Source organism: Natator depressus, chromosome 3 (assembly GCF_965152275.1).
Source record: "Natator depressus isolate rNatDep1 chromosome 3, rNatDep2.hap1, whole genome shotgun sequence".
Lineage (NCBI taxonomy): Eukaryota > Metazoa > Chordata > Testudines > Cheloniidae > Natator > Natator depressus.
Window position 1 is genome coordinate 158,159,374 of NC_134236.1, and position 27,315 is coordinate 158,186,688.

Consider the following 27,315-nt stretch of genomic DNA (forward strand, 5'->3'; position numbering starts at 1 on the left):
CAAGCATGGAGTCCGCTCAGCTCACTTTGGCAATTAGGAGCACATTAAACACCACACGCATTATCCAGCAGTATATGCAGCACCAGAACCTGGCAAAGCGCTACCGGGCGAGGAGGCGACGTCAGCGCGGTCACGTGAGTGATCAGGACATGGACACAGATTTCTCTGAAAGCATGGGCCCTGCCAATGCATGCATAATGGTGCTAATGGGGCAGGTTCATGCTGTGGAACGCCGATTCTGGGCTCGGGAAACAAGCACAGACTGGTGGGACCGCATAGTGTTGCAGGTCTGGGACGATTCCCAGTGGCTGCGAAACTTTCGCATGCGTAAGGGCACTTTCATGGAACTTTGTGACTTGCTTTCCCCTGCCCTGAAGCGCATGAATACCAAGATGAGAGCAGCCCTCACAGTTGAGAAGCGAGTGGCGATAGCCCTGTGGAAGCTTGCAACGCCAGACAGCTACCGGTCAGTTGGGAATCAATTTGGAGTGGGCAAATCTACTGTGGGGGCTGCTGTGATGCAAGTAGCCCACGCAATCAAAGATCTGCTGATATCAAGGGTAGTGACCTTGGGAAATGTGCAGGTCATAGTGGATGGCTTTGCTGCAATGGGATTCCCTACCTGTGGTGGGGCCATAGACGGAACCCATATCCCTATCTTGGCACCGGAGCACCAAGCCGGCGAGTACATAAACCGCAAGGGGTACTTTTCAATAGTGCTGCAAGCTCTGGTGGATCACAAGGGACGTTTCACCAACATCAACGTGGGATGGCCGGGAAAGGTACATGACGCTCGCATCTTCAGGAACTCTGGTCTGCTTCAAAAGCTTCAAGAAGGGACTTTATTCCCAGACCAGAAAATAACTGTTGGTGATGTTGAAATGCCTATATGTATCCTAGAAGGGGACCCAGCCTACCCCTTAATGCCATGGCTCATGAAGCCGTACACAGGCAGCCTGGACAGCAGTCAGGAGCTGTTCAACTACAGGCTGAGCAAGTGCAGAATGGTGGTAGAATGTGCATTTGGACGTTTAAAGGCGCGCTGGCGCAGTTTACTGACTCGGTTAGACCTCAGCGAAACCAATATTCCCACTGTTATTACTGCTTGCTGTGTGCTCCACAATATCTGTGAGAGTAAGGGGGAGACGTTTATGGCGGGGTGGGAGGTTGAGGCAAATCGCCTGGCTGCTGGTTATGCGCAGCCAGACACCAGGGCGGTTAGAAGAGCACAGGAGGGTGCGGTACGCATCAGAGAGGCTTTGAAAACCAGTTTCATGACTGGCCAGGCTACGGTGTGAAAGTTCTGTTTGTTTCTCCTTGATGAAACCCCCCGCCCCTTGGTTCACTCTACTTCCTTGTAAGCTAACCACCCTCCCCTCCTCCCTTTGATCACCTCTTGCAGAGGCAATAAAGTCATTGTTGCTTCACATTCATGCATTCTTTATTCATTCATCACACAAATAGGGGGATGACTACCAAGGTAGCCCAGGAGGGGTGGTGGAGGAGGGAAGGAAAATGCCACACAGCACTTTAAAAGTTGACAACTTTAAAATTTATTGAATGACAGCCTTCTTTTTTTGGGGCAATCCTCTGTGGTGGAGTGGCTGGTTGGCCGGTGGCCACCCCACCGCGTTCTTGGGCGTCTGGGTGTGGAGGCTATGGAACTTGGGGAGGAGGGCGGTTGGTTACATAGGGGCTGTAGTGGCAGTCTGTGCTCCAGCTGCCTTTGCTGCAGCTCAACCATACACTGGAGCATACTGGTTTGGTCCTCCAGTAGCCTCAGCATTGAATCCTGCCTCCTCTCATCACGCTGTCGCCACATTCGAGCTTCAGCCCTCTCTTCAGCCCGCCACTTACTCTCTTCAGCCCGCCACTTACTCTCTTCAGCCCGCCACCTCTCCTCCTGGTCATTTTGTGCTTTCCTGCAGTCTGACATTATTTGCCTCCACGCATTCGTCTGTGCTCTGTCAGTGTGGGAGGACAGCATGAGCTCGGAGAACATTTCATCTCGAGTGCGTTTTTTTTTCTTTCTAATCTTCACTAGCCTCTGGGAAGGAGAAGATCCTGTGATCATTGAAACACATGCAGCTGGTGGAGAAAAGAAAAGGGACAGCGGTATTTAAAAAGACACATTTTATAAAACACTGGCTACACTCTTTCAGGGTAAACCTTGCTGTTAACATTACATACATAGCACATGTGCTTTCGTTACAAGGTCGCATTTTGCCTCCCCCCACCGCGTGGCTACCCCCTCAACCCTCCCCCCTCCCTGTGGCTAACAGCGGGGAACATTTCTGTTCAGCCGCAGGCAAACAGCCCAGCAGGAATGGGCTCCTCTGAGTGTCCCCTGAAGAAAAGCACCCTATTTCAACCAGGTGACCATGGATTATATCTCACTCTCCTGAGGATAACACATGAACGGATGTTGCTTGAACGCCAGCAAACATACACTGCAATGCTTTGTTGTACAATGATTCCCGAGTACGTGTTACTGGCCTGGAGTGGTATAGTGTCCTACCATGAAGGACGCAATAAGTCTGCCCTCCCCAGAAACCTTTTGCAAAGGCTTTGGGAGTATATCCAGGAGAGCCGCAAATGCCAGGGCAGAGTAATCCTTTCACATGCTTGCTTTTAAACCATGTATAGTATTTTAAAAGGTACACTCACCGGAGGTCCCTTCTCCACCTGCTGGGTCCAGGAGGCAGCCTTGGGTGGGTTCAGGGGGTACTGGCTCCAGGTCCAGGGTGAGAAACAGTTCCTGGCTGTCGGGAAAACCGGTTTCTCCGCTTGCTTGCTGTGAGCTATCTACAACCTCCTCCTCATCATCATCTTCTTCGTCCCCAAAACCTGCTTCCGTATTGCCTCCATCTCCATTAAAGGAGTCAAACAACACGGCTGGGGTAGTGGTGGCTGAACCCCCTAAAATGGCATGCAGCTCATCATAGAAGTGGCATGTTTGGGGCTCTGACCCGGAGCGGCCGTTCGCCTCTCTGGTTTTCTGGTAGGCTTGCCTCAGCTCCTTCAGTTTCACGCGGCACTGCTTCGGGTCCCTGTTATGGCCTCTGTCCTTCATGCCCTGGGAGATCTTGACAAAGGTTTTGGCATTTCGAAAACTGGAACGGAGTTCTGATAGCACGGATTCCTCTCCCCATACAGCGATCAGATCCCGTACCTCCCGTTCGGTCCATGCTGGAGCTCTTTTGCGATTCTGAGACTCCATCATGGTCACCTCTGCTGATGAGCTCTGCATGGTCACCTGCAGCTTGCCACGCTGGCCAAACAGGAAATGAGATTCAAAAGTTCGCGGTTCTTTTCCTGTCTACCTGGCCAGTGCATCTGAGTTGAGAGTGCTGTCCAGAGCGGTCAAAATGGAGCACTCTGGGATAGCTCCCGGAGGCCAATACCGTCGAATTGTGTCCACAGTACCCCAAATTCGACCCGGCAAGGCCGATTTAAGCGCTAATCCGCTTGTCAGGGGTGGAGTAAGGAAATCGATTTTAAGAGCCCTTTAAGTCGAAATAAAGGGCTTCATCGTGTGGACGGGTGCAGGTTTACATCGATTTAATGCTGCTAAATTCGACCTAAAGTCCTAGTGTAGACCAGGGCTCAGAGAGCTTTGCTATACTCCAGAGATGTCATTACCAACTTTGCCAGCGGAGGAAAGGGTGCTGGAAACCCAGCTGATATCAAGCCCGATGGGACTCCAAGGTCACATGTGAAAATCTCATAATGATTACTGTCTCACTTAATTCATGACTTTGTTCACTGGACATGGCAAACAGGGTTGGACACGCCACCTTGGGAACGGCATGCCCCAAATAACCTGAGGGGGAAAAAACATGGTGTTTTTTTATATAGGTTGTGGATCATGACCTGTCTCTCAGGCCAAAACATTTGAGTTGCACCTCTATTCCTGCAAATACTGGAGGGAGCTCAGACTTGTCCATGGCACTCCAGGACTTGTCCCTTCTGTCTCCTCACTCCTAACGAGTACTTCCAAAGCTGTATTGAAACACTAAATTCTTATTAGTAGGATAAACCTACTAATTCTTAGCAATAATAATTCTTAGCAATAATTCTTTATTCAACCATATTAACCATGTACATGAACCCTGAAGAAGACACTGTGTGGGTACCCAAAGGACTTACCTTGGATGGATGGCGGAGAGAGATTTCACAGAAATGAAATTGCCAGGTAACGGATTTACCATTCTAGATCACGGTCTCTCTCCAGGTCCAAAATACTTGGGATGTAATAAACAGTAATATGAGGAGAAACGGAGAGATAAGTAGGATAGAAAAATAAGATTTCCTCCTTCCCTAAAAGTTACTATAATTACAGAATTTAGGGACCACTGCCTGGGGGATGTTCCTGCCAAAATATATTTGTATGTTCAAAGTCATTGGCCCTTTCCATCCAGGTTACCAGTTGGGGTATGCCAAACTAGCTCTGATCCCTTCTGGGACCTGCTTATCTACAACATGGGTAGGCTTTGGTGATACAGAATTTGATGCACCTGGCTGTGGAGAATGGAGTCTGAAATACAACCTTGTCTTTGTGGAAGATGCAGTGAGGCTCTTGTCTTCAAAGAGCAGGAAGTTTGGAGACTCTTGTTCACATGATCAGAACCAGAAGGCATGTCTTTATAGAAGGCAAATTCAGGGAATAAGATGCCCTCATCTTGCTTAGGCTGTTTAATAAACTACTGTAAGAAACAGTTATTAAATAGGAACTGGGGGGAAGCGTCTAATGTCACGAGTTTTGCAGTCAGTTATGATAACAACCTAGAAGGATTAGAAAGACAACTCTTATTCCTGATGTTGCTTGGATGCTCTAACTGTTAATTTGTGGTAGCATATTTAATTTTTAACTTACTGTCTAAAAATAAACTGCTACATTTCATTGTTACAGTCTGTATTTTGGTCAGATGATGCTGGTCATGACAAATATTTTTTATTTGCTTTCTTAAGCTTTGATATTTGATTTTTTTCTTCTTCATTTGTCTTTGTAGCATACACTGTATAATTTAACTGTGCAAAGTAGCAAAGGATTTAGCCTTTACAATTACTGAGGTTGCCTTGTTTATTTTAAATTAATTGTTCCCTTGCTTTTATATTTTTCATTTAATTTTTTTTTCCTTAGGGTGAGTGATGAAAAGGATGCTCGAGGGTATCTACAAGCCTTGGCCTCTAAAATGACAGAAGAACTAGAGGCTCTGAGGAACTCCAGTTTGGGTGCAAGAGCAACCGTAAGGATCACACTTAACATACCAAATAACATTTTGTAAAAAAAAAAAAAAAAATGACGACTTTGTGTCAGTACTTGTCAGTTTTGCCTTCAATATTAACTTATCTAAAGAGTCTGCCTCATGAGATCTTGCAAATTTAGGAACTTTTCTTTCCTATTAAGTGACCACCACAATTTAATTGTTGTCAATTAATAGAATGGCACCCTTCTATAATGGGATTTTATGTGTAATTTTGTTTAGATGGTTACAGATAATCTTGTATTAATGTATTGAGAGGATGTTTGCATAAAACTGCAGAGGTGAAAAAGATCTGCCCTGTCACATCATGGAAAGTATTCTCTTTGAAGGAGCCATTCCCTTCTGTGAGTCTTATCATAGTTGCCATTCGAATCCATGCATGTAAATGATTATGGTTCACAAAGTTGTAAGAGTATGAAAGCATGGGACAGTCATCTTCCTCTTTTAGAACTTGAGGAGAAAAAAGAGATGATGTATTTGGGGACTTTCCAAAATCCTTTTTGGACTGATGAGCTCTCACGTCAAGAACATAATAGGCTGAGGTACTACTACTAATAATAATTAATAATATTGAAATAATTGCATTCTCTCTGGGTTGTTTGTTTTGTTTTTTTTAGGACATGCCCTGGAAGATGCGCCGCTTTGCAAAACTGGATATGTCAGCAAGGCTGGAACTGCAGTCAGCCCTTGATGCAGAAATCCGAGCCAAACAGGCCATTCAAGATGAGTTAAATAAAGTTAAAGCTTCCAGCATCTCAACAGAATGGTGAGACTGAATGGTTCTGATGGAACTTCGCTGTGGTAGCTTGTCAAAGACCTTTTGGGGAGAGAACATCTAGTTATAAATGTTAAATATCTTGTCTGTCAAAATCTGATAATGAATGGTATGTTAGTTTCTTATAGCTGTACCTAAAAACAAGACCATACTCTTTTGTATACTGTGAGTAACTGAGAAGGTACTATGAAAAATTGGAGCACTCTCTCTGGACTTTCAGGTGGCACTTTTTCATAAATCAAATAATTTCTTCCACAAACATTTTACAACTTTGGGGCTGAGTAACAGACAATTGTTGTTTGTCTATCTCAAAACATATATTCCTTTCTACTCCATTGACAGGTCTATTGGATTGGATGGACAAAATCAATTTTGGCATGTTGATTTGTACAGGAATAAAGCCTGCCTATTGAGATTTAAGAATTATTTTCTTCCCTACTTCACTGATCCCTTCTTTACTTCAATTTCAAAATTCATTTGATTAGGGGGACTGGTCAAAGCAGAGGATTAGTAGTGGGGAATAATGGGGCATTTCACTTGTAGGTCATGAGTTGTAATCCAGCCAAGTTACCGAATGCTGGTACCATAGAAGGTTTCTTGGCAGCCTGTGAAAATAAATTTGGTGGCATGAGTCCAGTTCAAACACTCGCATCACAACATCCACCGCTGAAATTGGTACTGATTATTTCCTTTGTTGGTAGCCTGAGCAGAGAGGCTAAAGACAGCGCAAGTATGAGGGCTGAACAGCTTTTTTTATCCCTCAAAGTGATCCCTCCAAGTCAGGACTGAGCTCATTGTAAGAGAAATGTGCTCTGCCACTATCCATGCTGCCCCTCTTCTGTTGGAAAGTAGCAGACTTCAGTTTCCTGGGCTGTCCTACTGGAAAAAATGCCCTATGGTGTGTTGTAAAGGTACATTACTGTAACTTTTAGAAGCCTCTGAATTCCCTTTCTCTAAACAAGGAGACTAGACATGTGCATGAACCTGTCTGCGGAAGTCTCTGTATAAGGCATTTATACCATAATATGCCTGTCACTGTAGTACAGTATCTAGGCACCTAAACAGTAGACATAAGACATGGAAAGGACCAGTAGTGGAGAATGGAATAAAGAACTGATGTGTGAATTGCAAAATGAGAGAGAAGTGATGATTTTCTGTCTTAGCTGGATCTGATAGGGAGGTTGGAGATGATAAGTCACGTGGGTTGTGGCAAAATTTATTTTTAATGTGCGTGATGGGGAGATTTGAGTGTATATCTTCAACTCACTGTACAAGGAGTTTAGCAATGTCAATTCCCATTAACATTAATGATAGTTAAGGAGTAAAAACCTGCACATCAAGTTGAAATTAGACCTCTTAATGTTTTAGATCAACCTGTTCATAGAAGGAAAAAAGTCCTTGAATGTTTAGGCAGTGCAATCTAGTGACTAGAATTGGGGAGCAGAGCTTCGGAGTTCCATCCTTGACTCTGCCACTGACTCACTGTGTGATTTGGGGCTAATCAATGTCTCTGAGCCTTAGTTTACCTATCTTAAAAAGCAGCAGTATAAAACCATTAAGATAGAGGAATAACTAGCATTTGAAAAGTGCTTAGAGCTCCTTGCATGAAAAGTGCTGTAGAATTGTATAGTAGTAATATTTATTTGATTGTAAATCAGAGAATTCGTAAGGAGCAAACTAAGCTGAGCACTATATTACCGAAATGTTTTTATGGTCTCTGTCGTGAATAACTGAACAGAGAAACTTTCAATGTACAGTGTCTGAGCAGCACAAACTTAATGAATTAGCAAATGAAATTATCTGTTTTATGTTTATTTTTAAATGTGGTCTTTTCTTCTCATTCCCAGGGCATGGGTTCACACAGTTGTTCATAAATTAGAGGCATGGGTCAACCTAAAGGGTAAACAAAGGCAATTATTCACTCCTTTTTCAAGGTCCCATACTAAACAAGTCATAACAGAATTCTGAACTCAGCCTTCCATTTGATGACGACATGCTTTGTTTGACAACGCAACTTGGCTGGCATTGATTTTAACCAAACAGTAGTCCAAATAACATGCAAAGATGGACCAAAAAAGGGAGAATTTGCAGTGCTGGCTCTCAATAACTGTATTTTTTTGTTTCTTTGTTTTTCTTTCTTTTTTAAAGTAAACTTCAAGAGTCAGAGAAGAAGAACTTGGAACTGTTGTCAGAAATTGAAAAACTGAAAAAGGAGACAGAAGACCTTAGATCAGAAAAGGGTATGGCAACTGGTGTCAAAATAAATGAGAACATATTGCACAGTAGCGGGTACATCTTATCAGTTAAGAGTGTCATCTTGCGATGCAAATGCAAGAACCATGCTGCTGAGAGATTCTGACATCTAAAATGTTAATACAGCTATTGCACGGTAAAATGTACCCGCATCAATTATGTGCAGATCTGTTGTATATTATTCTGGAATTTTCTTGGTGCACTTGAAGCATAAGAGTCATTTTGATTTGAACTAAATTATTTTTACTTCAACTTGTATATAGAATTCACAACCATATAACCCTTAGTAGTACAGAATATTCAATAAACATTTTTTCTTTGGTAGACAGGGGTTTTTACACTTCAGTATAGTCAGTCGGTACTCTCCATTTCTGAATGATCTGGCTACGTCTACACTAAGAGAGGAAACAATAGCGGGGCATTGATAACATTTAATGGTTGTTTTTCCTGCAGCAGATTACTGCTTACACAAAGCAATGCAGAATCAATTTACTAGTTTTTGCCTTACTGTGAGTGTTTCTGGGAGCAAAGACTCTTGTGATTTCCAAATACAAGCTGGAGCATTGAGACTCTACTCCTGGTGGAATTCTGCAACAAAAAATTAAAAATTCTGCACACAATATTTTAAAATTCTGCATATATTATTTGTCAAAATAACACAATATAATCACACCAGTTTTAATTACCTTTGGTCATTTATTTCAAAATACCTGTCAGCAAGTATGTCTGTAACAATACAGACAACAAAAAAGATTCAGGAAATGTTTTTTGACAGATGCCTTACTAGGCATATTAATACAGAACTCTGAGTAATAATTCATTTAAACTACAATACAGAACCGTATTTCCAACACCCCTAAGAAGCAGAGGAAAGCTTGGGGGGAGTCAGAGGTAATGGAGGAGCTGAGGGAGAGAGAAGTAAATTGCTGGGAAGGAGCCTGGGTGTGAACTTGGAGGGTTGTTGGGTATGGGTGGGAAAAGTAAGGAACAGGGGTGGTTTTTTTTTTGTTTGTTTGTGGGGGGGGGGGAGGGACAGCCAAGAAGGGATTATTAGGGAGCTTCCCCCATGCAGACCCTGACGGGCCCCTAGCCTCTCCCATTCAGTCAGGCACATCTGCCCCGTCCCTATGTAGCTCTGCACCCCTCCTCATCACCATGTGTGTCTGTGCGCTCACTCAGCCACTCCCCTGTCCCTATGTAGCTCTGCCCCCTTTGTCCTGTCCTCATGTGTCTCTGCACCTCCCTCCCCATATGGCCCTGTGCCTCCACTCCCATTCAGCCCCTGCCCCCGTCTGTCCTTCCCCACTAGCCCTTATCAGCCCCTGTCTGACACCTCCACACACACACCCCCAACACCCCACAGCCCCTGTCTCCTGACCTGGCCTGACATGCGCTGGGAAGGCAGCTCTCTTTTCCCTCACTGGGGGGAGTTGCAACTTTGTTCTGTTGCCACAGCACCGTCTGGTGGGCAAAAGGCAGAACTGCAGCAACATTTTGGCAGAAGCGTTTTTCTGCACGAAAAATTCTAAATCTGCAGGGCTTATTAAATATGTGCACACGCAGTAGCGCAGAATTACCCCAGGAGTAATTGGGAGATGGAGTTAGGCGAATCAGCTGACCTGGTGTAGCTGTAACATTTCGTGTCTTACCATCCAGGCTAAAAGAAACAATTGCAGATTGCACTGTTTCAGGCAGACACATTAAAGATCTTGTGTCACTTCCATAGGTGCAGCAACTAGTTGTTAGAACTCAAACCTGTCTCAAAACTCAAAAATTTGTGGGACAACTGTTATGCTTAGATTCAAGCATTTTATAGGGTTTGCAATCTCAAGGCATACCAAACAAGTAGTCTGCTGCAACTCCTTTTCACCTAGTGTAGACAGGCCTCTGAGTGCAGCGTGACCGTTATGACAGCCCAAAAGTACTACACAATATTCAGAAATGACTGGTGCTTATTAGCTGACAAGAGGAAATTATTTATAATACTGATACTTGCTCACCATGATGTTTCACACTGATATTCAGAATAAATATCTTGATATTTATGGAGATGCAAAATGGGAATTCGGGGCTAGCTTATTGCCTTTGAAAACTTGTCCTTGTTGATGCTTCTTTTCCATATGTTTATCCTTCCATTTATAGCTTCATGAACAGTACAAAAGTACTATGCTCCCAAAAAACTAATGATCAATCTGCTGAACAAGTCTGCCTTGCAGTATTTAGTCATAAACAAGAATTTATAATTAATAGTTTACCAAATCTGGTGTTTTCGAGTATTACATTTTTGTGTTAATAGAGATAAGAGTTTAATTGTACTTCTGAAAAGACTGTAAAACTTACTTCGAAAACTTCTGGATTAAAAAAAAAATGTCAGAAGTAATTAGTATCCTTTTGCCAAAAGCAAATTCATAACATTGTATGTGGACTGTTTAAATATTTAACTACTGAGAAACACTCTTTAATCCAGATTGTTTTATATTTTAATTTGACTGTCTCTTGTAAGTAGAAGTATGTTGATGACTAAAAGATAAACATTGCAGAGGATTCAAGTGCATTCATTTTATACCCACCGATGAAGTGGGTATTCACCCACGAAAACTTATGCTCCAATACATCTGTTAGTCTATAAGGTGCCACAGGACTCTTTTCCGCTTTTACAGATCCAGACTAACACGGCTACCCCTCTGATACTTCATGTGATAGTGGCAGATTAACTCACTGTGCCTGAGTATTGTTTTCCAAGAAGGGGTAGTTTAGATTAGTAGATTCATCCTGTGCACTTGATATTCTGAAACCTGGGAGGGTGATAAAATAGCACAGGGAAAAACTAATTCTATAGAATGACAACTCCTTTGAGAAATGCATTCAGTCTGGGTTTTGATAGAGAAGTAATGTGTATTTGATATTTTGGAAGGAAAAATCCTCCTTATAACATTTAATTTTTCATTGTGAGATAGATATGGAGTAGACAGGATGACATCCTAGTTAGAGAAGGAACTGTAATGTCTGTCTGTCTCTCTCTCTCTCTCTGTCACACACACACCCACATTCCCATACCCATTTTAGAAGAGAAGCTCTGATGTAATGACAAATCTTCTGGGGAAACAGCAATTCAGGCATTCTCTGTGGTCATCTTATTTCTCTTAGAGCTTATTATGTGTTTGTGATTAAACTATCCCAATATTGAGGACCTGAATAATGTCAAGAAGAGACATCAGACATACTGGGCTTGATTCACCTATAGGTTGTGCCAATCCCTGCATCTTCATAGGGTTTAGACTCTTCCTGGTGAAAAGACTGCCAGGAGTGGAACTGCATTTCTAAAGCATCTGCAACATCTACACTAGGTGCTCAACTGTCCTCAAATACTTAAAAGTGGGTGGTGCTGGCTGGGCATAGGGTACTGTCAAGGAACCCAGATTAAGTGCTGATTCAGCACATTTCCTTAACAATCAACACTGGCATATCTCCCTTGGAACCTCACCCACAAGTTTAAGCTGCCTTTTTCCTGACAGAATTTCTAGAGAAGGGCAGCAGTGCAAAGGCTACCTGCACCCTCTTTCTCCCCCAGGGGTACACCTCTCCTAAGATATAGAAACCCTACGGATGCAAGGTGTGAAATGAGCCAGGTAGATGCATGTATGTGAATCAGTATTAACGCATTGTAAAGAGACACATACACATTAGATATCTGTGCATTACACAGCCTATATACATATGTGCAGTATATCTAATGTATAATCTTGGCTTTACACACATCCGGGGAAATGAACATTTAACCATATGCTGTATACTCTCTGCAGTATGTTAAAAAGGTACCTCTTTCATACTGAGTAGCAGACCAGAAGTGACAGTCCATAATAAATTTTAGATGATTCACCTATAACCAGATTCAGCAAGACAAAGGGCCTCCATAAAACAGTCATTTTTCTGTAGCTTAAAAAACTTGCTGCTGTTTTCTAGGTGTAAAGCACCAAGACTCACAGAATTCTTTCTTGGCATTTTTGAATGCTCCTACCTCTGCTCTGGATCAATTTGAAGTAAGTGTGCAGCCATTTGAATGTCTTTGGCAATCATGGAAATGTTTTATTCTTGCTGTCATGCAGGTTGTGTGCATACTTGCTTAGGAGTTAATACTGTCTTTTAATCCCATTGTCCTTCTACATTTTGGACATCATTTTAGGTTACAATAATAATTTGATAATTGTTTGATTTACTATGCCTTCTTCCTGTTCTTGAATAGTTGTAATCATGGTCCATTCTTTTTAAAGATCATGTATGGTGAAATCTGAGAGTCTAAAAGAAAGATGAAGTTAAAATGGCCTTTCATTGTAAAAAAAACAACCAACAAAAAAAACCACTTAGCTAACACAGATTACATATCCTCCATTCATTTTTATAGGAATTTGTAAACCAAGAGCTAAATACTGCCTTCGGATGTACTCACTACCATTGAGATCAGTGGTACCATGCGTGTGTCCAAGAAAATCGGAGTAAAACTAAAGTAAAACTGTTTAATTCCTTTGCAATTTGTAGATCAAAGTCCTGGTAAATAGAAAAACTGGAGGAGAAAACGTAAAATGGAAACATATTTCACGCCTTCTCTTATTTATCTAAAGTAAACAATGTAAAATTTCTATAAAATATTAGGGCTTAAATCCTGGCTCTATTTAAGTCAATGACCAAATTCCCACTGACTTCAGATAGGTCAGGATGCTACCCTTAAGGTCAAATCCTATTCTAGAATTTGTTCATGGCTCCCACAGATGTCAACAGAAGATGCACATGACTATCTTTAATATAGCAGAATTTGACCCCTACAGTTTAAGAAAATAATTATTGTTACATTTGAAAATTTTACTCTCCTGTTTAATGCATATTCACTATTTTCTAAAGTCGTTGCATTCTGATACATTCTGCACATCTGATCATATTTAATTTGCTTTTAATGATTTATCAGATGGTGGTTTTAATACAAAAATTCTGTTAGAATTTGGAAGTGTTTTTATTGAGTGAAGGGTAGAAAAAGCATTAGTCTGCTTTTTTTTAATGGATGGATTTTGGATTAACTGTCTAAGAAACCAAAAGGCAATTAACAAAGAGTTCACAACTTTAACTGATGTAATTGTTACTTGGCATTAAAGTCATTCACAGTTTTTCTTTAATTGTTTTTGCAACACTGTATCATTATTTATTTTTACAGAATAGTTCTCTTCATCCATTTTTTTCTGTTTCTTTACTGCTGTGTTCGTTAAATAGGATTCCTTTTCTTCTTCTTCTTCATCCTCATTGATTGATTTTATGGATGATGTAAGTCTTTGACCTTCAAATCAGTAAATCCCTCAATAAAAGAAATTGGTGGATTGATCTGGCAAATTCAAACATAATGCAGTCAATTTAAGAATTGTATGATTTCAAATGCATCTGAGAGCACCAAATTCTCCTGCACGAATATATCTATATCTTTGTATAGATAGATATATACTATATAGATAAACAGTTTGAAGAAATATATTTCTCTCTTTAATGCAGGTGTTGAGATTTCTCTTTGCAAAATGCTTTTGTATTATGGGAAGGTGCTATAAATGTTGTCAATTTGTCCGAGCTAATCTACTAAATTGTCATCTACTCTCACAGTCCTCTGACAACAGTTCTGAAATCATCTGTGATGTTATATAATTAATTTCAGTATGTTGTTGCATATTATACCCATTTTCACTAATTACTTTCTAGCAGTTTTTAGTCACTTTGCTGAAGATTTTCTCTCTGTCCGGATGACTTCTGAAGTTTCTTTTTTTAGTTTTCTCAAATAAATAATAGATTTTGCATTTTTAGTGAATGGTCTTGCTATTCAAACTGGTTGGGTCGGTAACTGTGTCAAATTTCACCATAACCAGAATGAATATAGCAATCTGTTTTTGTTGTTTGGAATTTATGTTTTTAATGTAGGAAAACATTGAAATATGTACACTAGTTGGTGGCAAACTTAGCTAGTGAATCATTTTAAAAGCTGTAAATTGACTGCATTATTTATTTTCCAGACCCAAGTAGTAGGCTAGTAGATTTAAATACTTAGAAGTGTTGTATCAAAATAGGCACCTTTTGCCCTCTTTATAGAACTCTACATTATAACACTGTTTGATATAAGGTTATGGTCTCAGCTGCATTAAAATGCCTAATAATTAATTGTGGTGTAAAAACACCATTATAAAATTGAAAGTGGGAGTCCATGAAGAATGTTGAAAGAAAGAGGATGTAGTGTATAATCGTATCCTGATAATATCCTTTTCACAACAGAAATTCTTAAAAATATTTCTTCTCTTGTATATGGTTTATTCCTATGGTTAGAGCACATACTGTGTGAGTGTATGTTTGTGGTACCCCATTAGAAGTATTAGACCGTAGTCTATATTATCATTATGCAAACCAGAAAGATTGCTTTTCTGACATCTTAGAAATATCCTTATGCCTAGAGACACCAAAGTAATCTTTGTCATGATAACTTTTATCCTGACTGTTTATGGTTCTATGTTTGGGTTAAAGAAGCATTCTACTTTGTGGGAGAGCATTATGAAAATGCCCAGCTCAACCTGCTCTTTAATATAGACTGAGAAACATGATCTTTAAAAAAAACACACCACTCCCTTTTCAAAACATTGTAGAAGGGTAATAAAATAAATGTTTGGGAGCACATTTAATATGGCCGACCTTAGGAAGGAGATGAGAAAACGAAAATCTGCTGCTGGGCTTGTAAACTTAGTTCTGAAAGGCATCAATAAATAAATAAAATATTTGTTAAAGCAGAGACTGTGTATTTTTCACAAATACTGCAACCAAATCAAATATATTATTTCCCCTTATGCAGGCAAAAAGGCATTTTATGCATCTTTCAGAAAAAATAATCATTTACAATAGTTCCAGCATAATTCTGGCAAAGTCTTGGGTGTGTTATCCATTGGTTCACATCACAGCTGTAACATTATAACAACAGTGCAAAATGCCAAGCTGTTGATCTTGTGGCATGTGCAGCGTCAACTGTCAAATGAGTACAGTTTGTGTGTGTTCCACTGTTGGCTAACTTGCCTTAGAGCAGTGATTTCCAACCTTTTTACGCACAAGATCACTTTTGACTTTAAGATCAACCCAGGATCTACCCCGCCCCTTCCCCAAGGCCCCACCCTGCTCACTCCATTTCCCCCTCCCTCCATTGCTCACTCTCCCCCATCCTCGCTCACTTTCACCGGCCTGGGGCAGTGGGCTGTGGTGAGGGAGGGGGTGTAGGCTCTGGGCTGGGGCCAAGGGGTTCGGAGTGTGGGAGGGGGCTCTGGGCTGAGCCTGGGGCAGGGTGTGAAGGTGCAGGAGGGGATGAGGGGTGCGGGCTCTGGGAGGGAGTTTGGGTGCAGGAGGGGGCATCGGGCTGGGGCAGCAGGTTGGGGTGCAGGAGGGCGTGCGAGGTTCAGGCTCTAGCCAGGAAGCGCTTACCACAGGCGGCTCCCGGTCAGTGGTGCAGCGTGTCTAAGGCAGGCTTCCTGCTTGCCCTGGCCCCTACGCTGCTCCCGGAAACAGCTGGCATGACTCTGTGGCCCCGGGGGGGGGGGGGGCGGCAGGTGGCTCCACACACTGCTACTGCCCCTGCCCCCCCAGCACTGACTCCGCAGCTCCCATTGGCTGGGAACTGCGGCCAATGGGATCCGGGGTGCTTGTGCTGGGGGGCAGCGGCAGCATGTGGAGCTGCCTGACACCCCCCCCCCCCCGGGGCCACAGAGACATGCCAGATGCTTCCGGGAGTGGTGCGGGGCCTGGGCAGGTAGCCCCACGCCGCCAGACTTTTAGTGGCTGGAGATCACGATTGACTAGCAGAGGCTCCAGGATCAACCAGTTGATCACGATCTACTGGTTGGTGACCACTGCCTTAGAAGATGTCTTCTTGATTGGTCCACCAAGATTTAACCTTCTCCTAATGCTGATCTTGCAGTGCTTTGCAGGACTCTAGATATCACTGTATATGTTGTTAAAGTTGGATGGATTAACATTTTAATGCTTAACATACAAAACATGAGACATTCATCATTGGGTCTTCAGGCTCAGTTCAGTGGGAGGTTCTCTCATCTCAATCTACAGTAGACAAGAGTACAGTTTAGAACAGTAGTTAGGAGGGACAGAGGATAATGTAGGTAGCATAGAGAGAGAGTACTTTCTCACTCTACAAAGAAGCATAAAGAAGTCACCATCTTTCCAAGTGAGGATAGAAGCCATCGCAGACAAGTGAGATATTTACTTAATTTCACCTGCCATTATCCTGTATACCAACTAGTTATTAGCTAGAGCTGGTCAAAAAAAAAATTTAGGGGAACAGTTTTCCATCAAAAAATGCAGTTTTGTCAGAATTTAAATGTTTTGCAGGAACATGCAGATTTTGCCAAAATTTTTAGTGGGGAAAAAGTTGAAAAAAATATTTTGACTTTCTTGTTTAATTTTGCTAATGTTGCAGTTTTTCATTTTAACTTTATCATTTCAACTTTTATATTAAAATATTGACATTAGTTACAATAATATTGAAATATTAAATATAAATGTAACAAACAGCTTGATGATTCTGAATCAAAAATTTTCAGAATGTTCTGCAGAAAGTTGTGATTTTTCATTCTAATTTGGAATGGAAACAGAATTCAAAAAGTCAAAATTCACCATAGAATGAACATAACATTTTCCCACTCTCTTTTATTAGCCCCTCTAGTTAATTTTTAATGCATATGATAAACTACTGGATTGTTGCTGAAGTTGAACATTCCAGTTATGCCCAGACAGAACCAACCTATTGTGCTGCTGAATGTAGCAGGTACCTCTTCATATTCCATTGCCTACAGTGAATTAATAATGAATGAGGGTAGCCTAGAGGTTGCTGTGGGAAAGGGCCAACAACAAAAGTGTCATACATTAAATAACTTAATTATGTTAATTGGAGGGGCATATCTGAATTTGCACAAGGTAAATATGCTATCTAATTTATCAAGCAACACCCTTAAAAAATTCTCTGAATTACAAAGGTTAAACAGAAAATAAATACATTATTCTTCATAGGTAGCTCAGTTCCATGCTCTAGGCCTATTAAACGAGTTTTATCTCAGTATATATCAAACAGAACTTAAATAAGTAAAATAGGAGTCTTGTAAAATACCACTATCACCCTAGACATGGCCTCCATTCCCCATTCAGTCTCCCTGATTGACAATAGCCTGGAAGAACAATGGCAGGTTTTTGTAGCATGACTTGAAGGGAATCAAATTTAAACCCTGTCAAACCAAGAAGGAGTGTGAGTTCCAAAACCAAAGACCTTCACCTGCCACCACCCCCTACCCAATCAACTCCGCTAGCTAGAGTTCCTCAGGAGATTGCAGTTGCTGCAGTATCGTATGGGGTGTTCTCTTGAGTAGGACCAGCAACAGATATTGCTAAGGGCCTGTATCATCTCCTCCCTAGACATGCAGTAACCCCATGCTCCCCCTAAAATGCTGGTAATAGTTTAGGGACCAAGATACTGAGCTAAATTTTACTCCCATTTTACACCCTTTGAAAGCCCACTGAAGACCATGTAATTTCATGGGTGTAAATCACTTTAGAATTTGACTCACTAAATATATGCTTTCAAATTATCTATTTACATACACGGGCAGAGCTCTGCTTGAATCTCTGCCATCCAAATAATTGAAATGTTTATAGCAAACTATGAATGATTGTAGTTATTCTAATTGTACCAACAAAGAAGACTATAATTTCCCTAGTTCTATTGGAGAAAAATCAAAATAGATGTCTGCGCTCCAGCTGCCTATGACTGGAGCCTGCAGATGCTTCAGGAGGAAGAGAAACATCTCACTGTGCTGATGATTCACTATGCCCCTCCCCATATCAAATAGCAACTTGGGCTATGTTTTAAGGGTAGTGATTGTGATCACTTTTATATTTCATATTAAGTGTAACCTACTGTGGCCCTTGCAAGCATTTGCCCTACTTATTGGAACAGATATTTTTTTCATTCTTAAATAATTGTAAATGAAATGTGTCTGCCTCCTGAGTGACTGAAGCTGGTGTTTCAAGTCCTATCCTTCTATCAATCCTTGCTTAAAATACCCTTTGGCTTCAGTTGGACTCCCACACATGGAACATTGACTCTGGCACTCATGAGCCTCCACTGTATCAACTGGATCCACAACTTTCATAGTTAATTACTTAATAGCTTTTTGCCGCATTCTGTAGTGAGGACCCTGGCTGCACCCACACATTGATAATTCCTTAGGTTTGGAAGAATTGTGGTTCTTAATAGTATTTTAAACTGAACACATTGGGCCTTCAAGAGAAGAAACTATCCATCTTTTACTGATGATAAAGGTATTTATTGTGGAAGCCATGCATATGTTGTCTAATGTAGTGTACACTGTAGAGCATTATTGTCTGCCGTAAAGTTACAGGATTTGAAATAACTGTTTCTTTCCTATGTTTTTCCTCGTGTTGTTCTCCCTTATGAGTAACATCCCCAAAATATGTACAAAATATTTGTCTTAGAAATATTTATTTTAAAAAATATTTGTACATGTCTACAGTTTGTCTAGTAACATAGTGACAAATTCTGAGCTAGCGTGTGCCCTTGTGTTAAGTTTTGTAACACATTTTCCTCCTTTCTTTGTTGAAGCGCTCTCCTTCCTGTATTCCAGCTAACAAAGGCAGACGTGTAAGATGCTGTCTTACTCTGTGTGGTCCTTTATTTTTGCCTGTGGTGTACATGCCTTTGTTTAATGTAGACTGTCCTATGTTGACTATTTACAGCTTGTGTATTTATCTTACTGCATGTCTTGTGCTGCTGTTACCGCTGCTGCTGCGCTATTTGTTGTTTTAAAGCTATGAGTACAAAGCTTTAGGAATGCTTTATTTGGTAAGATTTCTGTGACCAGAATACCACAGTAACTAAAGATGGTGCTTTGGGTTTAATTCTTTTTTGATACGAAAGGGAAAGTCACTAAAGCTCATTGTGAAAACTGATCAGATAGCAGCACAGGAGGATGAGCAGGATTCAAATGAGAGCCTCTTTGCTTCCACTGCATTCTGAAAGTGTTTGGGAGGTATTTTACAGGAATTTCCCATAGAAAGCAGAAGTTTGGCAGTCAGGGGGCATATTTAGGAACTATCATGGCCCAGAGATGTTTTCTTTTAAAAAAAAAAATAGAATTCTAAGCAGGTAATAATTTAAGTAAATTGTAATAGCCAGTAGAAGCAGAAACTCACATCCATGATAATATGTGATGCTAAATATCTTCAACCTCGGAGGTGCATCTAAAGCCTTTGGTGGATTTATAAACATTTCTGAAAATTTATATAACACACACGATTGTATCCTATCAAAGTGTTGTCAGAATGTGTTCGGGATAGGTGCATTACCCAACAAGGAGTAATATGTCTGTCCTGAACTCACTCCACTTTGTGATTAAATATGTCATAGAGTACTGGAAAAACCACCTATATTAATATTTGATGATTAGGCTAATGATTTTTGATCTCTTTAATAATAATAATAAAATAAATAATATGTTAGCTGCAGTTAAAAATACAGAATTTTTCCCAACCCCGTTACAGGGTACAATATCTACTATTTAAGCACTATGGCTCTGATTTAGAAGTCCATCTCAGTCCAGCATGTACTTTAGTGCTTTGTTGGATATGGATGGATTTAAATACAAACTTAAATACAGAATTGGGGCCCACGGGCTCAGTCCTGCAACCCTTAAACATGTGTAGTCCTGTGGAAGTCAGCAAGACTGCTTGCATGATTAAGGGCTGCACAGTTTGGTGATACAACACATGCTTTAGATAATCTAATAGTTAATAGAGTTTATGGGCTAATTTGAAGAATTTTAATGTGGCCAGCTTCGGGCCTAGACATTACTGAGAGCTTTTCTACACGATGTGGCAATATACACTACGAGGGCGTGAACTTTATGTCACAGTAACTGGCCCATGTGGACCCTTCTGGTATGCGCTAAAAGTTCCCTAGCGTATTTTAACTTAATACTGTTTCAGCACAGGAGGGAACTTTTAGTTTGCACCTGCAGGTTCTATGCAAGCCAGTCAGTGCACAATAAGTTGTTGTGCTTTAGAATACACACTCCTGCTGTGCACGTTGCCTCACCATATAGACAAGCCCTGAATCCACTTTGTTTGGAACTAAACTTTGGAAATACTGCAGCATCCAACAAACTAAGACCCTGCTTCTACACTATTCAGGTTAATAGCAAAACTCCCACTGACTTTCCATAGTGCTGGATCAGGCCCTAAGTTAATTTTTCAATTTCATAAGTGCAGTAATAAACATTTCTTTTAACACAGTAGATAACTTCCTAAATACAAAACTATGTAGACCTTTCCAGAAAAGTTTCATAAATTCTACTACATTGGTGGCAAATAGTTTATCATTTAAGGATGTACCCTGAAGATGTTCTTCTGCATGCAAATATTAGGTTGCAAGGTAACCTTATCTCTCCAGTAGATATTCCTTTCTTTCTGAATATTTTGAAATATTTATGAAACTCCAGATTAGATCTCCAAATTTAACTACAAAAAGGATGGCATTTCTGTCTCTTGCCAATTTCTCCTGCAATTAATTGCTGGGTTTTTTTGTTTTGTTTTTAAATATCAGTGGTAGGGATTGAGTGAGACCCAAGCAATTCATATTTGGATTTTGCAAAATAATTTAAAATGCCTATAGCACCATTGTCATATGGCTGGGGATATTATTACTTAAAGGTATCATTAGTTTCTGACATTAGTGAAGATTTGGAGTTATAATTTGCACCTGGTAAATCTGAGCACAAAAAAGTTTGCTTACTGCTAATTGTTGCCATAATGCTGGAAATATATTTTTTACATGTAGCGAACAGGTATATTGGTAAGTAGGAATTTTTACTTTTCAGTATGGAAAGAGAACACATACATCATAACTGGTAGAAACCTTTGTCCATCTTGAGTTTAAGATGAAGAACATTCTCCACCAAGAGTTCTCTAAAACAGTTTGAAGCATTTGTAAAAATTACAAACCAGAGCACACCCTCATACTAGTTTTAAAAAAATTCTACAATTACACCTGTTCACTACTGTGAGTATATTTTTAGATGGAAAGGACCATTTATCCATGTTCAAGAAGGGCAGCTTGGAAATGTAACATGTTTCCTGAAGGGTTCTCTCGTTTGTGGTACTCCATCCTATTGTTGCTGGGCAATTATTTTTTTGATTACCAGGGTGGCCATTCCCAACTGACCTAGCAAGGCATTATTTGGTGGAAAGATGGGGAAATTGTGATATTTGATAACATTTTTTTTTAGAAAAGACAGTCAACAATCTAGCCTAGTGCAAACACCTTTGGTCTCCCCATTATTTATAGTGTAGTAGTTTAGTTGCTAACAGAGAAAAGCAGCTACCTAGTCAGCCTACTTTTTAAAAATATATTTATACAGGAAAGTTCAACTCAGTGGACACATCTTGTTTTTGGAGTGGCTCTGCATATTCCCACTTAAGGGTACTGCACAACCTTGTGGTGCCTAGAGATAGAACCATTATCTAGCAGTGTCAGCTAGAGAACTCTCATGCCCCTTGAGGGCAAGGCTATATAGGGGGTGGGGCACCATCATCACCTCTGTTCCTTCCAACTGCATGCCACAAACAGATGCGACCCTCTCTGGTTTCTTCAGAGCCGGAGCTTCTTTCTTCTTAGATAGTGTTAGCTATTAGTTTAGTCAGTTAGTGATTCTTTTTCGGTTCTGTGTTATGGCAGAACTGAAGAAGCAGAAAAAGGCAGGTTTTAAAAGGTGTCTTTCCTGCCCAGCTGTCTTCCGAACACCCAACAACCACGCGTTGTGCCTCAGGTATTCACCTTCTGATTGTTCAATCTGAAGGCCTCTTCTCTCAGAGCCCAACAGGATAGGGAGACTCGCCTGCAGCTCCTTCTCCTGGAGGAAGCCCTCAAGGCCAGACCCTGTAGTTCTAAGTAACCTTCCGATCCAGAGTCAAAAAGACCAGCCTTGGCCCCTGTTGCTCCCACCAACAAAGGACTGAAGTGTTCCAAGAAGTAGCACTCCTGACTGGGATCAAATCCAATTCCCGAGGCCCCCTCAATAAAGCCTGTGAGGCTGCACAGGGCCAAAGCAACGACCATATGGTTGGATGCCACAGCCCTGGTTCCAGAAGAGAGACCAAGAGACAGTTGTCTCTGACATCTGACAGTTCGAGGGCACTGGTCTGCTCAGGAGAAAACCCTGCACATCAATGTATTGGAATTAAGAGCTGTTCGTCTGGCTCTCAAATCATTCCTCCATCACCTGCAGGAGAGGGTTGTGTAAGTGGTTAGAGGCAATACATCAGCAATGAATTAATCAACAAGCAGGGGGGTGCTCACTCTGCTCTTCTGTGTTCAAAGATAAGTCTGTGAAATTTGTGTTTTCGTCACAACATTTACCCTATGGCTCTGCATCCAGCAGGGGAAAGCAATGTACTTGCCGTTCATCTCAGCAGAGACAACTCCCCGGTGCACAAATGGTCTTTAGAGGATCAATTGGTTGAGACTGTTTTCCAGCTGTGGTCGACCAGCCATAGACCTCTTTGCAACCAGACAACAAAAAATGTCACCTTTTCTGTTCCAGAGCAGGCTGGGACAGTCAGTTTTTGTCAGATGCCTTCCTTCTACACTGGGGAAGGTCCACTCCCCTCCATTGATCCAGGTAGTAAGGATGGTATGTCAGGACAGGGCAACGATGATACTGATTGGCCCGGCTAGGCCATGTCAGCAGTGGTTGACTGATTTCCTTCAACTGTGTGGCGGAGTTTTCATGCATCTTCCACTATCCCCAGATCTCCTATCCCAGCAGGACACAGGATCTTTCATCCAGGCTCACAGTCTCTTCACAAGATAGTGTGAGCAATCTGACTTTGACTTGGTCTGCTCTTGAGCACTTGTGTTCTCCATCTGTGCAGGACATACTAGTTAACTCTAGAAAACAATCTACGAGAAACTGTTACCATCTAAAGTGGTCCAGATTTCAGGCATGGATGAAGGGAGATTCTGACTCCTCTCTATATTGGCTTTGTGTTCTGGAATACTTGAAGAACAGATATTATAGCTATCATGAAGGCCAGGAGAGTATGTGAATTGAATGCCCTTGTGGCTGATGGACCCTTCATTTCTTTCCCTAAGGACAACGTAGTTCTCAGATCTGATCATAGATTTTTACATAAGGTGGTGTCTGATTTTCACATCAGTCAGACAATGCCAGTCTTTTCCCCTAAGCCTCACTCTAATAAAGGAGAATCTGTCATACATGCTTTGGATGCCAGAAGGGCCCTCACCTATTACCTAGAGAGGACTAAAAGTTTTCATAAATCTTACAGATTTATTGTGCCTTATGCCAAAAGCCACATGAGGCATATGGTTTCTTCCCAGACTGTTTCTTGGTGGATTAAACAATACACCGCTGAATGGTATACAAAAGCAAAAGGCCCCGTACCTGCTGCAATTCAAGTGCATTCCACTAGAGCTGTGGCTATGTCCTTCACCTGTTTTAGGCAGGGGCCAGTTGTTGAAATCTGCAAAGCTGCAACCTAGGATTTTGGTGCATATTTTCACCAAGCACAATGCTCTGGACTTGATTTCTAGGGTGGACATAGGATTCAGCACGACGGTGCTTCAGTCTCTATTCAAGTAGGCCTCTGTTCCTGCCTCCAGGTTTGTTTCAGCACTGCTTATTATTTCTGTCCCATAAGTGAGACTATGCAGAGCCACTCAAAGAAGAAATGAAGGTTACTTACCAGTAATCAGAGTTCTTTGAAATGGCTCTGCATATTCACACTTGCTACCTGCCTTCCCCTTTGTCAGAGTCCTTGTTTTCTGGGTCTCTGGCTTTGCAGTGAAAGAAACTGAGGTGGGGAGGGCACTCAACCCCTGACATAGTCTCACCCTAGGTGTGCCAGGAGTGCTCTAGCTGACACTGCTAGAAGATGGTTCTACTGCAAGGACCTCAAGGTGGTGCAGTACCCTTAAGTGTAAGTATGCAGCTCCATCTCGACTAACTTTGGGTACAGGCTAGTAACCTTCATTTTTCAGTGAGGACTTGCTTCTGTCTAAGATTTTCAGGTAAATTGACTAAGGTCCAGTGCTACACAATAGAGAGTTGTAGTCTTGCCTCTGTGCCCTGTGGCGGTAGAATCATCTCCTTAGAAAACCTTGGTAGCTCAGTTAGGATTGAGTGTCGGCATCTCATACAATATTAAGAATCAAGAAAAAGCCCCCTTGCACGAGCTGCATCTATACTCGGGATGGCTTTATTTTCCTGCAGTTCAAATTATATACACCTACATCCTCAAAAAACAGCCATTTCTGTAGAAACAGTGGTTTCCCTAGCAAAGGAAATTTGTAGTTTGCTCGGTCTTTTTCCTCTGATTGTTAAACATAGTATTTAGCAATTTTGTAGTAAGTTACTAAGTTTACTTGGCAGGGGATTTTTTTCATATAATTTAGCAGCATTTGCAGTAACAGACAAATTTGTTGTATTGTCTTTCAAAATACTGTGAATAATTAGAACCTGAAGAATCCTCAAAAGTGAAATACTCTAGAATATACTTTATTACAAATTTTTCATACATCTTTGTCTAAAATGTGTTTCTTTAGAAAAGTTGCGTTTTCTTTTTCAGCTGTTTTTCCAATTTTAAACATTTAGCTCTTCCTTCCATTTAGAGCCCCAATCCTTCACTTGGATTCTCTGTATCTGTGCAGCAACCCACTGCTGTCAATGGGATTTCAAATATCTAGGGCCCACACAAGCAAATCTAGTTACAGGAGTTGGACTGTAACGAAGCGACAACTCACCGATGCGGCGCCTCCTGCTGGTCGTCTGGGAATTAGCTCTTTCCAGTGTTGGAGCGCCCTCTGCAGGCCGGTGTCTCACCTGCCGCTGGCCCTGTGTCCCTCCTGGACCCCAGTGCCCTTTACCTTTGGGTGCTGCCCCAGCAGTACCCCACCACGCTCTGGGTCTCCCCTCCCAGGGGAACCCCAACCCTCTATACCCACCTTGCCTCAGTGGCTACTGCCAGTCACCATCTAGCCCCCACTCACTGGGGCACACTGCAGTTTAATGGCCACTCATCACTGGCAAGGGGGGTTAGGACCAGCTGCCTCTGCCTAACCCTGGGCTGCACCTCTGCAACCCCAGTACCTGTCTAGGCCTTCACCAAGGCCTCAGCCTGGGGGTTTACCAGGCAGGAGCTGCCCTTGCCCTTGCCCTTGCCCCTGCCCCTGCCCCTGCCAGGCAGCCAGCCCTTCTCCCTCCAGGGCTAGAGTGAGACTCCTCCTTCTGCTTCTGGCCCACAGCCCTCTTTTAGGGCCAGCTGGGCCCTGATTGAGCTGGCCACACCTGTGGTCAGCTACTCACTCAGCTTTTCCCAGCCCTCTCCAGGGCTGCGTTTAACCCCTGCAGGGGCCGGAGTGGGGTGACCACTCCGTTACATGGACCAGAAAGAGTAGTGTTTGAAAATATCCTGATTTGGCCTTTGAAAGGACTGCATAGTCAGCCTTCTCAAGAACTCATTAAGGTCCTGAACTTGCAAATGCTTAGGAACATGCTTATACTTAAGCATGTGAATAGTGCAACTGAAGTCTGCAAATACTCACATACAAGGAAATTTAATTCTTGGAGTTGTATATCTCTTGCAAAAATGTTTAACGTTTTAAGTGTATTGTTCTCTCATTGGAACTCTGCTGTTTCCATATCTTGGTTTGAGAAGAACAGTGAATTATTAAGTGATTTTTTTTCAATTATTTTTCCCTGTCATGTTTCTATAGATTGATTCAGTTGAGAACTTTACATTGTCTAATACTCCTTCACGGGATGAAGATATCAAGTCTCGCCTCCATTCAAGATCTAGGTCTCCTTCCACAGCTAGTGACATTGAACCAATTGAGGTAATCTCTGTGCTGATGCTTTGACGTTTTACTTACAAACTAAGAGTTTGTTCTATACAGAAATGACTGCTGCAAACAGAGTTTGTCCTTCTGTTTAGGCTGAAATTCACTCACATGCAGAGGCCCCATCAAGGACTGTGCACCATTTTAAGCCTTTAAACATGAGTTCTCTACACCGCAGGGAATTTCCACTTTAGAGCAAGTTAAATTTTACCCGGGATACATCTGATTGGGCTGGGGAGTATGCAGGGAATGAATTGTTAAGTGCACACTGTCTCTTTTAATAACTCCTCTTTAGTCATGGTATATATTTAAAAAGTCTGTGCTAAAAATTACATTATACTGTAGTCTTTAATAACTCATTCTGAATCACTTGCATAACCATATTAGGGCAAAGTATTAAATAACTATAATAATGTGGCCTGTATCTCCTTGTTAGAATGTTGATTTTTGAAGGGGAAAATTTAAAGTTGGAAATTAGGACTGATTCTTTCAGTACAGACCAAGCAGTTTTAAACCACACTAAATGAATAAGTCTTTTCTTTATTAACACAGCAGACCATTTTCTTGACATTTTCTGCTGTGCATCTTAAGATTAATTTTTGCTGAGTTTTTTCCTATATTAGTCCGTGTCCCCCATTTTGGTTACTTTTCTGTTGGTTTTTTTTTTGGCCTTTCTGTTTTAGTCAAGCAGCTTTTGATAATGTGCCTTTGATATCTCACTACTTTTTTGTGGGGTGGTTGTGTTCAGGTTACAGATCATCCTCCACGCTCGGTTCATACACCAGCCATGAGGACAGCATATATTGGATCAGGACTCTCTGCACCAAAGGTACTCAGTCACACCTTCAAAAATTCTGTATAAAGGGGGGCACATTTCATTCCTTAACAGTGGCTTCAGGAAACTTGTTTATCAGAATTTTTTTCTTAGAGTTGCCTGGGTGGTTTGTGTTTAAATTAAACTCCCCAACAAGATGCAAAAGATTGGAGTTGATTGCCTAATGCAAGAGTACATGGAGTTGATCATT

General features: G+C 41.5%; 2 protein-coding genes across 6 annotated transcripts in view; one reads left to right on the top strand and one right to left on the bottom strand.

The window, feature by feature from the left end:
- The window catches only part of CDC42BPA (CDC42 binding protein kinase alpha), a 336,523-nt gene that overhangs the window by 259,992 nt on the left and 49,216 nt on the right, over positions 1-27,315 (top strand). For 3 of the 5 annotated variants that reach the window (XM_074949164.1, XM_074949160.1, XM_074949163.1), the window contains exons 18-24: positions 5,144-5,249; positions 5,885-6,033; positions 8,191-8,282; positions 12,259-12,335; positions 18,983-19,021; positions 26,168-26,287; positions 27,039-27,119. In XM_074949164.1, coding sequence (XP_074805265.1) covers positions 5,144-5,249; positions 5,885-6,033; positions 8,191-8,282; positions 12,259-12,335; positions 18,983-19,021; positions 26,168-26,287; positions 27,039-27,119 — 664 coding nt within the window. The remainder of the gene's footprint in view (positions 1-5,143; positions 5,250-5,884; positions 6,034-8,190; positions 8,283-12,258; positions 12,336-18,982; positions 19,022-26,167; positions 26,288-27,038; positions 27,120-27,315) is intronic. The other 2 variants (XM_074949161.1, XM_074949162.1) reach the window with 2 other exon arrangements.
- Positions 1,547-3,413, bottom strand: LOC141983892 (uncharacterized). The gene is made up of 2 exons (XM_074946867.1): positions 2,668-3,413; positions 1,547-2,088 (listed from the first exon to the last, which is right to left on the bottom strand). The coding sequence occupies exons 1-2, from the start codon at positions 3,248-3,250 to the stop codon at positions 1,547-1,549; spliced, it is 1,125 nt and encodes a 374-aa protein (XP_074802968.1). The 5' UTR covers positions 3,251-3,413.